Source organism: Theropithecus gelada, chromosome 3 (assembly GCF_003255815.1).
Source record: "Theropithecus gelada isolate Dixy chromosome 3, Tgel_1.0, whole genome shotgun sequence".
NCBI lineage: Eukaryota > Metazoa > Chordata > Mammalia > Primates > Cercopithecidae > Theropithecus > Theropithecus gelada.
In genome coordinates this window covers 83978432-83991838 of record NC_037670.1, presented here as the reverse complement: position 1 = coordinate 83991838, position 13407 = coordinate 83978432, and the positions used below count along the sequence as shown (strand labels likewise).

The following is a 13407-nucleotide window of genomic DNA, read 5'->3' as shown; positions in this document are numbered from 1 at the left end:
GATCAACTGTGTTTGGAAAGTGAAAAAAAAAGAGAAATTACAGTAATGCTTTGGAAAGGCTACAGAGGACAATTATTTTGTATTCAAAAGGAAATATGAATTCAGATTTTGTCATATTTGTATGTAGACAGCCTCTTACTTCTGTGGTCAACCCAGAAACACTACCTTTTGATATTTTCACATTTTTTTTCTGGAGCAAAAACCAACAGCCATTTATAATTAAAACCTTTCTGGAAAGAATACTCCAACCTTCCTCACTCTCACTCAATTGAATTTCAATTAATGTTTAATAATTCGGCTCGGCTTTCAGAGTCTATAAAGCATAAGCAGTCAGCCTTGTCGAAGATGGAGAAGTGATGTTTTCACAGTTCCACAAATGTTTCTAATTGGCATGAGCCACTTGCTAATGGGAGATAAATTGCCCTGGGTGGGTGTGGGTGGGTGGGTGTGCTCTGTGTGTGCACACTCACGCAGGCACACAAGCATGCATGCTTGTGGCGGTAATGACGTGTGGGTGTACCCAGGCTTCACCCGACATGCCATGATGCAAACTTGAGCTAAACGGGAAATTAAAGAGGGACCAGGGCTGGGCCATGACAGCAGTGGCCACACTGGGATGGGAGGAGGTGGACAGTTGGTTCCTTACCAAGAACCTGGCAGCAGGCCCACCCTCCCATCACAGACAGTGGACAGGAGCTTAGAAAATACATGGACCAAATGAAAATGACCCCTTTCGACTGAAACTAGCTGTGCGTCAGGCTTCTCGCCGCCTCTCCTAATTTTCTCTCATATAAATGAACATGGTAAGAAGATGACAGAAAGTTGACAAGAATCATATTTCTTTCTTTCTTGCAGTCATGTCAGTAATAGCCCTGGGTTTTATAGCTGAAAAATATATGTATATTTACTCATTAATTTTCCTCTCTCTTGGCATTAGGTGGAATGCTGCCTTTTCTTGGTATTAGGTGGAATGTTATTTAAAACAAGACACAGTTCAACTTCAAAAAGAAAAATCATTCTGCAAAATACAGCCTAGACCCATTTACTGGTCATTTATCATCCCTAAGAGAGTGGAGTAGAAATTTCTATATTTGGGAGATTTGAATGATTTACAGTGCAACTGCGGCTCTTGTTGGCACCAGGATCCAGGGACACAGTAGGCTCCTTAGGACTTTGAGGAGTGTCCCAAACTGTTTTGAAATGACACGGAGAATATTCAATGTGGCATATGCAGAGCAGCTTGATGATCACTTATCTTCATTGCATTCACACAGGCTGCTGCTCAGAGGGTAGACTCAACCCAGAGGCCTGTGATTTTCTGAGGGGTGATCAAAAGTCTTCATCTCCACATCTAAATGTGTATTTCTTCTCTCTGGTGTTTTTAAAAACTTGGCTTTATGCATCTTCCATTTCCTTCAAATAGTGGGCAAATAACAATGTGCCTATTATGGTACCTGGCACATAGTTGAAGCCCAATAAACATTTGTTGAGTAAATAAATAGTTAAGTAGAATGTTATAAGCATTGCTAGCATTATTGTGTTGGCCTGAACAGTACAAGAATAGACTTGAGGCAATCAAGTAATTTCCCTTAACAGTATAAGCTAATTATTTGAGAGATGAAGATCTGGTGCATCATATTTATTTGTCAGGTTCCATTTGCTCCTAATTAAAGGTGGAAAAGTTGTTTGTAGCTTTGAAGGGATGGCACAATGACCCACTCCTACATAGATTTTTTATTTTCCTTGCCAAATTTTCAAGGAAAATACATCAAGATAAAATTAACAGGCATTCCTCTTACTTACTTCTGTTTTCTTTTCTCTGTTAATGTTTTCTAGAGGGCAGGCAAGGTGTGGAGCAGGAAACTGTTTTGACTGTATTTTTACAGCCCATCTGCCTACATGACTTCTGTAGTTGATTCTGCTACCCTTGGTTGACTAATAAAATCATCCTCCCACATAAATAGCAGATACAGTGATCCAAGATTAAAATGCTGCATTTATCATAAGTCTCAGAAAGTTTAATTCATTCATTCCTTCATTCATTCCACAAATATGAATTCAGTGTATCATATGTATCAGGCTCTGTGCTAAAGCTGTGAATTTAACACTGAGCAAATTCTAACATGGTTTCTGCTCTAAGCTTACAATCTGAGATGGTTGATGAATATTAATTAAATAATCATACTAAAAGTATATAGCTACAAACTAAATTATTTTTTAAAAGAAATATGGTTCTACTAGGATCATATAACAGGAACTGATTTACACTAGGAAACCAGGGAGAAGTTTACTAAGGAGAAGGCTGGACTGAAGAAAGGGAATGTCTGAAGAAAGGGAAAGAGCATCCTAGGCAAGAAGATTGTGAAACACGAAGGCCCCATGTCTAGGGGTGCATGATGCACTGAAAGTTGGTCAGTGTGGCTGGCTGGGAAGAGAAAGGGCTGATGGGAAGTCAGGCCTATGCCCTGCAGGGACCACAGCTAGGCCATATTAAGGGCTTTGACCTTCATCCCCTGAGCATTAGACAGACTTACAAGGGTTAAAGCCAAGGGTGAGGAAGTAGAGGCAGGGAGAACGGATGCATGGCCCTTATCATGTCTGTGTTTTGGATTGGGGAAATGTAAGTATCAATTCTTCACAAATACAAGGGAGATGAAGATGCTGAGCCCTGGATAATCCTTTCTTTGCTGCAGATGAAGTTCCTGGAAATTCTTTACCATCCATTCTCCCTTCCACTAAATTTCAGAAAGAGCGCATCCAGGTCCCTAGCTGTGTGCTGAGTAACACTTGCACGTGGCCATTGCTGGACCATGCAGCAATAACTTCTCCTCTTGTCAGCTCTTCTAGCCCCTTCTCACTCTTTCTGCTTTTCCTTTTGATGATGGGGCGGTGGCAAAACACAGTTCATTTCTGTTTTTGGCAAAGCGTGAATGGCATGGCTTGTGGCACCTTCTCTCCTGGTTTAGAGAACAAGCTTTGGAGGTAGAGTGGCTTTGCCTCTCGTTTAGCCTTACAGGGTTGTTCTGAGGATTAGGTGGCTTGATATTTGTAAAACATATAGAACAAGAACTGGCACATAGCAAGTACTTAGCTAATGATAGCCATTATTATTACCTATTTTGTGGATATATTGCTAAAGGGACAAAAAGCAAGATACAAAACTATGTATTAAAAGGGCTTGCACAAATGTATCCTAATAAATGCAAAGCAAATGTCTGAGGATATGTGGTGGTTACAACTGGGGTTTAGGGGAGAAGGCTAGGCAAGTGGCTTTTACTTTTTCATCTAATATTGTTGTAGTAATTGATTTTTTATTATAAAAAGTATACTTTTATAGTAATGAAATTACAAGGAATAGTTTAGAAAGTCCATCCATACTTTCCATCATGTCAGTTTTTTTAAAAGGCATGATGATTTCAACATAACCTCTTTTCATATTTTTTCATCCTTAAATTCGGAGATATCATCTAAAAACTTCTCTTAGGGTAAAGAAACATGTATCTAAATCCCAGCAATTTTCCGGATTTTCATTTCTTTGCTATGCCATAGTCAAATAAAAGTTTTTATAATTACATGCTATTTTAATTCCACAGTTATAAAATTATTCTAGTTATTCTTTCATCTCTCCATATACGTATATAGAGTTGTCTGGAATGCTGTTCACCCACCAGATATAAACAACGCGTTTGGCTTCATTGTTGCTGACTTCATTGCAAAGCATTGCTTAAATTTTTATAATAAGCATTTTTATAAAAACAATGAAATCATTGCTCAAAATTGGAGATGAGAAGTGTTAGTTCACTCTTCTGTTTAGAAGTAAACATGGCCGGGCATGGTGGCTCACGCCTGTAATCCCAGCACTTTGGGAGGCCGAGGCAGGCAGATCACGAGGTCAAAAGATGGAGACCATCCCGGCCAACATGGTGAAACCCTGTCTCTACAAAAATTAGCTGGGCATGGTGGCACATGCCTGTAGTCCCAGCTACTTGGGAGGCTGAGGCAGGAGAATCGCTTGAACCCAACAGGTGGAGGTTGCAGTGAGATCGTGCCACTGCACTCCAGCCTGGCAACAGAGCAAGACTCCATCTAAAAAAAAAAAAAAAAAAAAAGGAAACACAATACCCAGCAGCCAGCATCTCATCTTTTCCAGACATTTAGGATGCTGAACTGCTTCAGGATTATGAAGTTGAGTAGTTGTTGTGCAGTATCTATTGCTCATGAAAGAGGCGAGAAGTGGACTATGTGGTTACTGAATCAGGATGCGAAAATATTTGAAATGATGATCTCATATTAACATACAATCTACCATCCTTTCCTCTTGTTTTTTATTTATTTTTTTTCTTAGCAGGTAGAGGCTTTTTATGTTTAACTAAGGATTTTGATTAATTGAATTGGTATTTTTCAATAGTGTATGTAACCGGTTGAGAATCATTAATATTGTACAATGTTAGCACATGGTAGCTTTGATCATCATTTAAATACAACTGTTTCCTTGCCCAGCAATTATACACCACTATCATGGATCAGATAAGAACATAAATCTGGAGAGAACTTTGAGTCCCCTGGTAAATACTTCATGAAGCCAATGGGAGCTTGCCAATTAGACAATCATCTCTGCATAAGATATATTTCCAACGAGTAACTGCATTATACAGTCCTTAGCATATTGTGCCCCTCGGGATATGATGATAATTGACTGTGTCACAGAAGAAACAATTTGAAGAAACTGGGACTAAGCTGATTATCAACTGAACCTTTAGAACAGGGTTAGCAAATGATGGCCCAAGGGCCAAATCTGGCCCGCTGCCTAATTTTGTCCAGTGCATGAACTAAGGATGGTTTTTACGTTTTAAGTGACTGGGGAAAAAGAATCAAAAGTAGAATAACATTTCATGACATGTAAAAATTATATGAAATTCAGATTTCCTGTCCCTGAAGTTGTATTAGAACATAGCAGATTCATTCATTTACACATTGTCTGCAGCTGCTTTTGCACCACAGTTTCAGAGTTGAGTAGTTGAGACAGAAGATAAGAGAAGAAAATATTGACTGTCTGACTCTTTATAGAAAAAGTTTGCTGACCCTTCCTTTAGACTCAGGTACAAGTTATTTGTGTACATGTCTGCTTATGAATGGATAATACTTCTGTGTTAGAAATATATCTGGCCGGTTGATGTGGCCATCAAAGGAGGTACAATACTCCATATTCTTCTATTTTCCTCACTCCCTTCTCAAAGTCAAAAGAAAGCTATTGAGTGAGAAAAATTAGAGTATTGGAAGGGACCATAAGAAAGATATTGGTAACAGAAAATACCTACACATTACCTCCAAAGCTCGTAAATTACTAACTCTAAGTTTAAGCCCTAAAATCAGATTAGTTCTCTGCATTTTAAATTTTGAAATTATTTATTCTCTGTGTCTGAGAAATCTTTTGAGAAGCAAGAGCATTTGTTCTTGTGACTCTTACAAAATACAGTGGCTGGCCGGGCGCCGTGGCTCACGCCTGTAATCCCAGCACTTTGGGAGGCCAAGGTGGATGGATCACGAGGTCAGGAGTTCAAGACCAGCCTGGTCAAGATGGTGAAAGCCCATCTCTACTAAAAGTACAAAAATTAGCTTGGCATGGTGGCAGGTGCCTGTAATCCCAGCTACTCAGAAGGCTGAGGCAGAGAATTGCTTGAAGCCAGGAGGCGGAGGTTGCAGTGAGCCGAGATCGCACCACTGCACTCTAGCCTGAGTGACAGAGTGAGACTCCGTCTCAAAAAAAAAAAAAATTAAAAAAATACAGTGGCACACCAGATGGAGGCTCTTTGTTCAATGGCATTATCATATTGAATGGTACTCTTTGGTGTATGCTTGCATTCAGTTGTAGATACGATATAATGCATGATTGGATAATAGGAAATACCTTTTAGTAGAATGTGTAATTCTTGATAGGATATCCTGTCCATTGGCTTTGACAGTTGAATTAACCTATTTGGCTGACAAGGACCCTCCTAATGACCACAATATGTAAGAAAATATGAAATTAATACAAAAGCTATCTTGTACTGGTAGCAAGACAGCTACTGGTAGGAAACATTAACAATAGTATCTAAAATATAGAATTGAAAATGTGAGTCATTTTGCTTTTAAATCTCTATCATGTACATGACTGACTTCAGTTGTTCCCTCCCCTCCCTTTTGTTCTGTTTCAGAGGTTGAAGGCTGCACTGACTCACCACCCTGCTGCCATGTCAAATGGGAACATGAACACCATGGGACACATGATGGAGATGATGGGCTCCCGGCAGGACCAGACGCCACACCATCACATGCACTCGCACCCACATCAGCACCAGACACTGCCACCCCACCACCCTTACCCACACCAGCACCAGCACCCAGCGCACCATCCTCACCCTCAACCCCATCACCAGCAGAACCATCCACATCACCACTCCCATTCCCACCTTCATGCACACCCAGCACATCACCAGACCTCGCCACATCCGCCCCTGCACACCGGCAACCAAGCACAGGTAGACCTTTTCTGTGATCTCTTTCCCCTTCTTATTCTCTTTCTTAACAGTGCAAGCTCTAATGCTGGGGTCATTTGCAGCAATCTTGTTTGACAAGCCCAGGTGTTCTATCTCACATTCTAGGGAGCTCTGTTTATCTCCTAGGAGGCAACCCTTACCCATAAGACCCTACCAGATCACAATTTCTATAAATAATATACTAAATAATATCAGGTCTAGTCTCTAAGGGCAAGTATAAACTTTAAGTTCTCCAAAATCTATTTCTGCAGTGTGTCAGAAAGTTAGCCCCTCCCAAAAGTAATATGAATCGATGGATTAGGAAGAATTTAAATTTGTGAAGAAAGATGTGAATTAAGAATGAGAAAAACAAGTTAATTCTAACCCTGGTTCTAGCTGCTGTTTTAAAACATCATAGAGACTAAATTTTGTCACCTGTAAAATGGAAGTTAAATACAACAGGCAATCTTCTGAGTAACAGTGAATGTTAAAAAATCTAAAGAGTAACAATTCAAGGCAGACAAAGAAGCTCCATCACGGATGCTAGGGCATAAGGTGCTGTGTAAATGGTGAAGAGAGGTGACTCATCCCCCTGAATGAGAAATGCGTTGGAGGGAACAGAAAGAGAGCCAAGTTCTGTAGATGATCAGACCAAGAGAAAGGCCAAATCCCAGTGGGGGAGAGTCACAAGGAGTGGCTGTAAAGAAAGCCAGCATTTAGACAAAACTGAAAGAGGGTTGGGGGACCAGGCAGACGTTATGTCACCCACGGCCAAGAAGAGAGGCGAGTCCTGTACTGGAGTGAGTTTTAGTAAGTGGATGAAGGGCATGTCCAGGAGCATGGCTGGGCCTAGACACTTTGGATCCTCAAGCAGAATGACCTTCATCCATACCCTCCACCCAGTCCACACTGCCAGCTTCCAACCAGCTGGATCAGAAGGGTGTCGGAAGCGTGGAACCATCAAATAACACTTATTCACCGTCTCCTCTGTCATCTGCCCCTGGAGACAAGACCTTACACCAGGCAGCTTTTTGAACTCTTGAGCCCCCCTCCATTAACGTGCACCAAACCTGGACAGCCATCCACAGAATGGATCAGGCACAAGCAACTCTCTAAGCTATTTATTAGATAAACTGTCTTTTACAAGGTCCTTAGAGGTGTTCTACATTGTGAATAAGAATTGAGCATTAGAGTGAGATAACCTTAACTTTTTTCCTGGCTTCCTCACTGTGTGATTGTGAACAGAAACGATTAACCTCTCCAACCCTCAGTTTTTCCATCTGCAAAATGGGGCTGGGTAATAGTAGACTAAACTCTAGGCTCTTATGAGTATTAAATAAGAGAATCTCTGTAAAGCCCTTGGCACAGTGTTCAAAATATGTTATTCCAAACCAAAATAATAGAAGTTTAGCAAATTGTATAGCAATCAAACGTTACCCAGAGAACCTTTTTGGTCACATTTTTAGTCAAATGCCATACTAGAACATGTATTTAGAAAGGAAAAAAAAAAAAAAAACTACAAAGTCAACGATGGTCAAATTGATTCACATAGGTACTTAGTTTATAAGGAAACAAGAACATCAAGGTTTGGTCACCTTTGTGGGCAAGTTATTTCACAGGGCAAGTTATATAACAGTTCTTTGAATATAAAAGCCATTCACTAGCTAATTACCAATTAGCCAGTTGCCCTCTGTTTCAAGTCAGTAAGTGGCCAATTGTATATGCAATTAGTTAATTGCTATTATAATTAGCTTCATGAACAGTTACTTCTTTTAATTGTATACTAAAAAGAAAGAGCCCAGGTTGGTCTTGCTAAAATTTGAACCAGATCATTTAGGCAGTATCCCAAAACACCACTTTTAAATTGTATTAACTTGGCTGATTACTGAGATCTTGCCATTTTTCTTAATTGTATGATTATCTGCAAGTAGGAATAGAATCCTTTGAACTCTGAGATTCTAAGATGATTTGGAATAAATTCTGCCTTTTTGAAATTATAATTGATTACTTTTGATCACAATTTTCAGAGCATCTATGCCAAGAGAATTCTGCTTTAAAAATAAAATTACAAGCAACAATAATTACCAGTTACACAGATTCTGGGTTTAGGAATGTATTTGCATTTTCTCCTGGCTTCTTGTGCTCCTCCTGCATGTAAGGATGTGATAGTAGAGTGCTGGTTTCAAGGAATTTCTCTTAACCAATCCTGAACCTACATTACACCTGAAACCACGTCACTTATGCCTTTGGGTGAGACACACGAAAAGTGTCATGGGTTACACTGATTAAACTTAGGGTAGGAGGATACAGAATTGAAAGATAAGTCCCTGCAATGGAGATGTGAAAACATTTTTTTCCTATTTGAGGGTTTTGTCTGGGGCTGGCAATAAGAGATCATAATTCACAAAAGGAAACGGTTAAAGGCAAAAATATCCAAGCAGTTAGCACATTCCCTCTTAATGCTTTTCTTTGCAGTAGTTAGCTCAGGAATTACCATCCGAAATGGCAAGTGGTAAGCCTTTGCCAATAACAAGGATGATGTCTTCACTAGCAATTCTGATGACTAAGACCTTACACAGTTAATTTATTTTGTTATTCTTCTGTAATCGGGAGGAAAATAGTCACCAACAAACAGTTCTAGAAAATGTCTTTGCTGGCCGGGTGTGGTGGCTCACGCCTGTAATCTCAGCATTTTGGGAGGCTGAGGCGGGTGGATCACGAGGTCAGGAGTTCAAGACCAGCCTGGCCAAGATGGTGAAACCCCGTGTCAACTAAAAACTACAAAAATTAGCCAGGCACAGTGGCAGGTGCCTGTAATCCCAGCTACTTGGATGACTGAGGCAGGAGAATTGCCTGAACCCAGGCAGCAGAGGTTGCAGTGAGCTGAGATCATGCCACTGCACTCCAGCCTGGGTGACAGAGAGAGACTCCATCTCAAGAAAAAAAGAAAATGTCTTTGCTTTACATCAAATTACTGAGATGCAGTTCAACCTCAACCCTGGGCCTGATTCTTTTACAGTTAGTCATAGAAGGTTTGATAGAGTTTTGGATTAAAATATATCACCATCAGTCAACTGATGTCAACCAGTAGCCATTATTAGTGCAATTACAGTCATTCTGATTGATTTCAATCATAGTGCTGGAATGTGGTAGAAAAGATTGTTGGGCTTCATTTTTAAAACTTTTGGCCTGTTATTTCTGCAGGTTAAATGTCTCTTGTAAAACAACTTTATAGGTATTACAGTCATAAACCTGAGTGACTGAGAAATGGGAGAGGGAAAAAAACCCGCCTTTTATTGAGAATGAAGAAGGAGGAAGGAATGAAGTGCATGAGGGAAAGCATTAGGTGTCCAGACATATAAAGAGTCAGTCGTAGAAATTTCACAAGGTGCCGTGTGTCTGCCTTATGAATAGAAAAAAAGCTGTATGTGTGGAGGTCTCTAAGCCTTAGATGTTGCTGAGTCTCACACAGACCTTGCAAGAACTCTATAAGCATAGTAAAATTTTTTAATAAAGTGCTTTGCCACTCTTAGGATTTCCTTCTAATGTAAGTGTATGGTAATGCACAAGCAACTCTCACTATCTCATACACACAGGGTATGACAGGGCTCAGTGCTGCTTCAGGCATCGATTTAACGCTTTCAAAGGCCCAGCTTCCCAATCACCTAGAAAGCTCTCCTGGATCTCCTTTCACCCTGGTGAGCCCTCTGAGGGGCAGGCAGGCCCAGCTGGAGTGTGCAGGTCCGGCTAGTCCTCTGCATTAAGAACTGTGAAAGAGTCAAAATAGGATTTCACCTGCCTTCCTGGCTTCATGGGCTTCTTTTGATAGGAGCCACAGTGGCAACGATGTCCCAGAGGTGTGTTAGCAACACAACTTTACCACTATTAGAATGAAAGGAGCCCACAACCTGCTCAGAGGTTTTCTGCAGATGACAGTTGAGTCATCCATATTGTGATAATAACCCTGACCTTTCTGTTTTCACCCTGTAGCCATACATTGGCTATTTTAAAGTTGTTTATTTGTTTTTTTGTTTTTTAGAGACAAGGTCTTTCTGTGTTGCCCAGGCTGGAGTGCAGTGGCACAATCATAGCTCATGGCAACCTCGACCTCCTGGGCTCAAGCAAGCCTCCCACCTCAGCCTCCTGAGTAGTTAGAACTGCAGGCATGCACCACCATGCCTGCCTAATTTTTCCATTTTTTTTGTAGACACAGGGTCTTGCTATGTTGCCCAGGCTAGTCTGAAATTCCCGGCCTCAAATGATCCTCCCGCCACACCTGACCCTTACTTTAAAGTTTTTAAACACACGGTCAGTAAAACATTTTTAATAGCTGAAGGAGAAAAATAAATGTTTCCTTTACCATGATTCGGCTAAATGCCTGTCAGGGAAAAATCCATCTGACTACATCTTTTCACAAATCATTCCTATATCTTGCCAACACATCACAGAATATATAGGTCAGTGATGCTTTTTCTTTTCTGAGTGTGATTTCATCATTTATTTCATTCATAGGAGGCAAGTCTCATATGCTGACTGAAGCGATAGACTTTCTGTGCTTTGCATTTTAACATCAGCTTGGGTTTCTTCCCTTACCTAACACGTCCTTCCCTATCCCCATCACCTCCTCCCTCTCTGTCCCAGCAGGTTTCACCAGCAACACAACAGATGCAGCCAACCCAGACAATACAGCCACCGCAGCCCACAGGGGGGCGCCGGCGAAGGGTGGTGGACGAGGATCCGGACGAGAGGCGGCGGAAATTTCTGGAACGGAACCGGGCAGCTGCCACCCGCTGCAGACAGAAGAGGAAGGTCTGGGTGATGTCATTGGAAAAGAAAGCAGAAGAACTCACCCAGACAAACATGCAGCTTCAGGTGCAGCCCACGGTGTCTTTCCCCGGGACTCAAAGGCCCTCTGCTCCGCGGGCATTTCCGGCCCCGACAGGCACTTGTTGACCTAAGCAGTGATGCCACACACTTAGTCCACAGAGGAGCCACAGCCTCACTCCTCGAGCTTTATTAATTCCGGGACACTCTACAAAACAAAATTAACCGTTCAGTTTTTCAATCAATTTGCCCACAGAGCTCTGAGAAGGGGGGACCTACCCAGCTAAGTTGTAGGCTGGGAGCACAGGCTTTAATCCGACAGAGATCCAAACCCTGGTTCAGCAATTACTTGCTAGGTTTAACTCGCTGGCTCTCTGTTTCTTCCTCTATAGAATGGGAATCATAACTTTATAGAGTTGTTACATTAGGGGGAATAAACAAACTAATGTCTCCAAAGCAGTTGCCCAGTGCCTGGCCCATAATAAACCTTCAACTGAAAAGGAGCTGTTCCTTATATTGACTAGGTTGAGGGGGTTTCCTTGGCTTATACTTGATTATCTCTATTTTTGTTTCACATGGAAGAAAGAAAGGTTTATGGTCATTATGTAGCTCTGAAAGAAAAGGCATGTTTTCATCTCATTTGCCAACTCACCAAGATTTGAATCTTGCATAATTTTTGCTTTTTATGAATGGCTTCACTGGGGAGATTTTATAATGAGGCCCAGAAGTGTCTGGGCGTGTCTAAGAGAAAAGGAAGAAACTCTAGTACCCGGGCTTCTCCGGCAGACTTTATAGTTTGTAATGATGTAGTTTAGAGCATTTGTTCTAATGTTAAAAATATGTGCACTATTTATCAGCAGAAAAAAAGGCAAGTAAATAGACACGTATGTGACCCACAGTCCAGGGATAGCATTAAGAGTTGTGGATTATACTCCAGTGCTTCCAGAAGCTGAGAGAATGGCCAAAGAGAGTGGGGCAGGGAGGAAAGTACCCTACATAGGGAGACTCTGCACTTTAAGAGTTCATGGGGTCTGGGTGCAGTGGCCCACACCTGTAATCCCAGCACTTGGGGAGGCTAATCACTTTGGGAGGTGGCGGGATCACTTGGGGTCTGGAGTTTGACCAGCCTGGCCAAGGTGCAGAAACCCTGTCTCTACTAAAAATACAAAAAAAAATTTGCCGTGGTGGCGCAGGCCCATAGTCCCAGCTGCTCAAGAGGCTGAGGCAGCAGAGTGGCTTGAATGCAGGAGGGAGAGTCTGTAGTGAGCCAAGATCGCATCACTGTACTCCAGCCTGGGCAACAGGGTGAGACTCTGTCTCAAAAAAAAACAAAAACAAAAACAAAAAAAAAAACAGTTAATGGCTAGGCATTGGTAGGTTACTTTCATCTTCTTCCCACACCTAGTTCTCTGTGCATCCTTAGAAAGGAACAGTTAGGGTGCCAAACCCCAAAGCCTTTGCATATTCAGTTTCATTAAATGGAGATGGCTTGGGGCTTCCAGTGTACAAATTGAAAGTATATAAGGAAAGTGTGTGTTGTATGAGGGCCCAAATTTCATAATTTATGGATGTTCATTTTTCCCCCTAAATGTGTCATTCTTTTTGTGATAGACATGATGAGCAAGAAACTGCGAAACATATAGCAGATGTGAGGAAAATAAGATAATGATTCCTGCACTAACTTGCATGCTGCGGGAAGATTGGGACTGTCTCTTGCTACTCCCTCCGCCCACTATCTATCTGCTGTTTATAGTGTGGTGTCTACACTCAGTAACTTATTTGTTGAATAAATGAATGGGTTCCCCTGTTTATAGTATAGTGTCTACACTCAGTAACCATTTGTTAAATAAATGAATGAATTCCTCATTGCTGGAGTGTCTAAGAATTGGCTGCTTGACTACTTGGCAAGGATGTGATTGCAGGGAGTCAAGCCACCAGAGAAATGGCTGGACTCAAACACCTTTAAAACCACTTGTAGAATCTGATAGGCACAATAGTATCTGAGAAACTTTTAGGTAGAATGTGGTTAAGCATTTTTCTTTTTTGAGACAGGGCCTCACTCCAT

General features: G+C 41.3%; 1 protein-coding gene across 5 annotated transcripts in view; it reads left to right on the top strand.

Moving 5' to 3' along the window:
- Window positions 1-13407, top strand: part of CREB5 (cAMP responsive element binding protein 5) — a 418280-nt gene that overhangs the window by 390375 nt on the left and 14498 nt on the right. For all 5 annotated transcript variants that reach the window (XM_025380685.1, XM_025380688.1, XM_025380690.1 and 2 more), the window contains 2 exons: window positions 6198-6521; window positions 11163-11390. In XM_025380685.1, coding sequence (XP_025236470.1) covers window positions 6198-6521; window positions 11163-11390 — 552 coding nt within the window. The remainder of the gene's footprint in view (window positions 1-6197; window positions 6522-11162; window positions 11391-13407) is intronic.